General features: G+C 70.7%; 1 protein-coding gene across 1 annotated transcript; it reads left to right on the top strand.

Moving 5' to 3' along the window:
• Positions 674 to 1983, top strand: UTF1 (undifferentiated embryonic cell transcription factor 1). Its single transcript, XM_018041174.1, has 2 exons — positions 674 to 1238; positions 1376 to 1983. Exons 1-2 carry the CDS (start codon positions 674 to 676, stop codon positions 1858 to 1860), a joined length of 1050 nt encoding a protein of 349 aa, XP_017896663.1. The 3' UTR covers positions 1861 to 1983.

The raw sequence follows: 3580 nt of genomic DNA, 5'->3' as shown, positions 1-3580 counted from the left end.
ACACTCCAGCAAACACAATGTTGGCGGTGGCCGTTCTTTATCAGAATATGAAAGGCCCCTGACGTGCGGTGTATGTATTTTCCGACACTAAGTCTGACCACGGGCCTAGCTCTGCATCAGGTCCCATGGCGGCGAGCACTACCGCCTCCGCAAACTAAAACCGCAGAGGGGTTGGGGGGTCTGGGTGGCTGGCAGAACCAGAACACGATTGCATTCAGGAATACCTAGGGTGCACCAAAGGAAAAAAGAGCCTTGGGAACCAGAACGTTCCATGGCTTCCTCTAGGCAGCGGTGAAAGGGCACCGCACATGCGTAAACCCGGCCGGCACCTTGCGCGCCCGACACGCGTTGCCCTGTTCGTTTGGACTTGATCCAGCGGCTTAGGAGGTAGAGACGAGGGGGTTGGGCGGGCGCTTTCGCGGTAGGCGGGCGGGGGCAGAGCCTTGCTCCAGGAGCTCTAGACCCACGACCCCGAAGCCCGGCCCGGAGACCGGGCGTTGCCGCGGTCGGGTTGAACTTGGCGCGCGGGGCGGGGCGGGGCGGGGCAGGGGGAGGGCCGCGTAGACCCGGCGGGGCTTCCGCGCCGGCTGCGAGCAGGGCGGGCGCGCAGGGTCTTCCGAGCGCGACCTGACGGCTTCTCCCGGGCCTCGGCCTCGACCCCGCCGGCCCCGGGATGCTACTGCGGCCGCGGCGGCCGCCCCCGCCCGAGCCGCCATCGCCCGCCAGCCCGGACCCCGAGCCGCGGCTGGCGGGGGGCGCCCCGGCGACCCCGCCCCGGAGACCCGCCTCACCCGGCGCGCTGGCGGCTCCCGCGCCCCCCGCACCCCCCGGCTCGCCCGCGTCCCCCGGCTCGCCCGTGTCCCCGGGCTCGGCTCAGCGCACGCCCTGGAGTGCGCGCGAGACGGAGCTGCTGCTGGGGACGCTGCTGCAGCCCGCCGTGTGGCGCGCGCTCCTGCTGGACCGCCGCCAGGCGCTGCCCACCTACCGCCGCGTGTCGGCCGCGCTGGCCCGCCAGCAGGTGCGGCGCACCCCCGCGCAGTGCCGCCGCCGCTACAAGTTCCTCAAGGACAAGGTCCGCGACGCGCACGGCCAGCCGCCCGGGCCCTTCGACGCGCAGATCCGCCAGCTCATGGGCCTCCTCGGCGACAACGGGCGCAGGCGCGGACGCCGCCGCTCCCCTGGGCCCGGACGACCCCCGCGCGGCCGCCGGCCTGCCTCCGCCGCGCCCGCCGAGCCGGGTAGGTGGGCTGGGGTGGGGGAGGGCGCGCCCCGGCCGGAGGCGCGGGGGGAGCGGGCTGTGGGCAGCGCCCCTCCGACGGAGGAGCGGGGGTGGGGTGCGGGCGCGCCCCCGGCAACCGGCGGCTCCGCGTTCCAGGCGCCCCGCCGCCGCCCGCGTCCCGAGAGCTCGACTCGGATCCCGCGTGGACGCTCAGGTTCAGCCCGTCCCCGCCCAAGTCTGCGGACGCGCCACACGCCCCCGGCTCCCCGACGGCCCCCTGCACCTTCACGCCCGCGCGTGGCCGCCCCGAAGAGCCCGAGTCCTTCCGCGCCCCTGGCTCCCCGCCACCGCCGTCCCCGGGCCCCGCCCGGGAAGACCCCGACTCGCCGCCCGGCCGCCCGGAGGACCACGCGCCCCAGCAGCCCGCGCCGCCGTCGCTGAACGCCGCTCTCCTGCAGACCCTGGGGCACCTCGGCGACATCGTGTCCATCCTGGGCCCGCTGCGTGACCAGCTGCTGACGCTGAACCAGCACGTGGAGCAGCTGCGCGGCTCCTTCGACCAGACCGTGTCCCTGGCCGTGGGCTTCATCCTGGGCAGCGCCGCGGCCGAGCGAGGTGTCCTGGCCGACCCGCGCCCGTGAGGCCTGTCCCTCCGCGGTCCCGGCGCCGGAGGGCCGCCCCTTCAGCCCTGACCCTACCTGCTGCCCTCCCCTCCCCTCCCCCAACCAAACCTAGGTACGTTCAATAAAAAGACTGCTTTTTCTGACTCAATCCTGTGTGCAGGCTGCGCTCTGGGTAGGAACGTAGGGCTGGAGATAACTGGGAGGTTAAAATGGCCTCGGGACCTCTGGGAGGGACCCAGTTGGGATTCTGCCCGGCCCCACCAGGCCTAGGAGGCCCATCTCCCGTCGGAAGAGGGCTGTGGGCACGTGGAACCCGAGCTCGGGGCCCGCATCGCATACCAGCCTTGTCCAGGTCTCGAGACACTGCTTGCCCCGACTTCCCACCAGCGCAGACCGGCCGCGGTGGGCGAGCCCCTGCGAGCTGGGAGGAGGCCGGGCGCCACGGGGAGGGCCCGGGGACCCGGCGGGGGCCGGGTTCAGCCGGAACCGGGGGGGGCGGAGGTGTAAGCGGTATCCGGCCGCCCCCCGCGGGCCGTCCGGGGAAGAGCCCGCGGCCTTGGGCCGGGCATCGTCCAGGAAGGAGGTTCCCAGGATAACGCGCTCCCGGGGAGGGGTCCCCTCCAGTTCACGGAGGTGCGTGGGCTGGGTGGGCCCGGGGCAGGAAGCACGGCCCTGAGCTTTTCCACCTAGGCGGAGGCCAGGGTTCGTGCAGCTTGAAAAGGATTTTATCGAAATTGCCCCAGGAGCATTTTCCGAGTTTTGACTGAGGGCCCCACCCTGCGCTGGGGCTCAGACCCTGCGGGGACTGGGCGTGGCCGGACGTGCTCCCAGCCGGGTGGGAGGAGGAAGCAGCCGGAGGCGCGGGCCCGCATAACAATACGCCTCCGGGCTGAATGCCCGGCGGCTTTTCAGCTGCTAGGGGATCTTTCAGAGACTTAAGTGGTTGCTCTGGTCGGCGGGATAAGCGGGAAGCCTGTCTCCAAACGCCCTGCAGTTCTCGCCCTCCGGAGGTTCCAGGCGGCCGAGCACTCAGCCCCTCCCCCAGCCCTTTCCTGGAAATGTCTTCTAAGAGGCCCCAGATGGGCCCCCAGCCGCAGGGACCCGCCAGAACAAGGGTGCACCCACCGCTCGGCAGGACTAGGGGCAGTGTATGAAAGATCCCGAATCCTCGAGGACACGCTGGCCTCTGCTGTGAGAGACGGTGCCTGCCCCGTTCTGCCCACCCGAGGGCAGAAACCTGCAGGGGGATCCTTCGCGTTTGTAAACACCCGCACACCCTACACGCTCCCAAAGGTAAGAGCCAAGGGTGGGGAGTCTGAGACAGCCTTGGGCCGCTTTCCAGCAAGTCCCCGAAGCCCCCGGGGGCAGGGGGCGATGTCACCGGGACCCTGCTCCGGGAAAGGGCTGTTTGGGGGCTTGAGATCCATGGAAGCCTCTGAGTCTTTGGGGACCAAGGTATTGGGGTGCACGAAGGAGAACCTGTCTGCCTTCCTGCCCATGCTGCCTGGCGGGCTGGGGGCCATGTCCAGGCCCTCCTGCTCAGGGCCTGATGACCCTGTACACCCCTTCCCCAGCCTCGCCAAGGTCTTCCAGTCTGCGGAGGGGCGAGCCTGTCTCACTCCAGCGCCTCGGCCAGGGGCTTTATTTGTGACTTAAGCCATCCCTGACGTGGACACGCTCAGATCCCGTCTCCCCACCCTCCCTGGAGACCCGCCTCAGCAGTGTTCTTGCCGAGGCC

The sequence above is a fragment of the Capra hircus genome, chromosome 26 (genome assembly GCF_001704415.2).
Source record: "Capra hircus breed San Clemente chromosome 26, ASM170441v1, whole genome shotgun sequence".
Taxonomy (NCBI): Eukaryota; Metazoa; Chordata; class Mammalia; order Artiodactyla; family Bovidae; genus Capra; species Capra hircus.
Note: the sequence above shows the minus strand (reverse complement) of the source record. Positions and strands in the feature narration are given on the sequence as shown.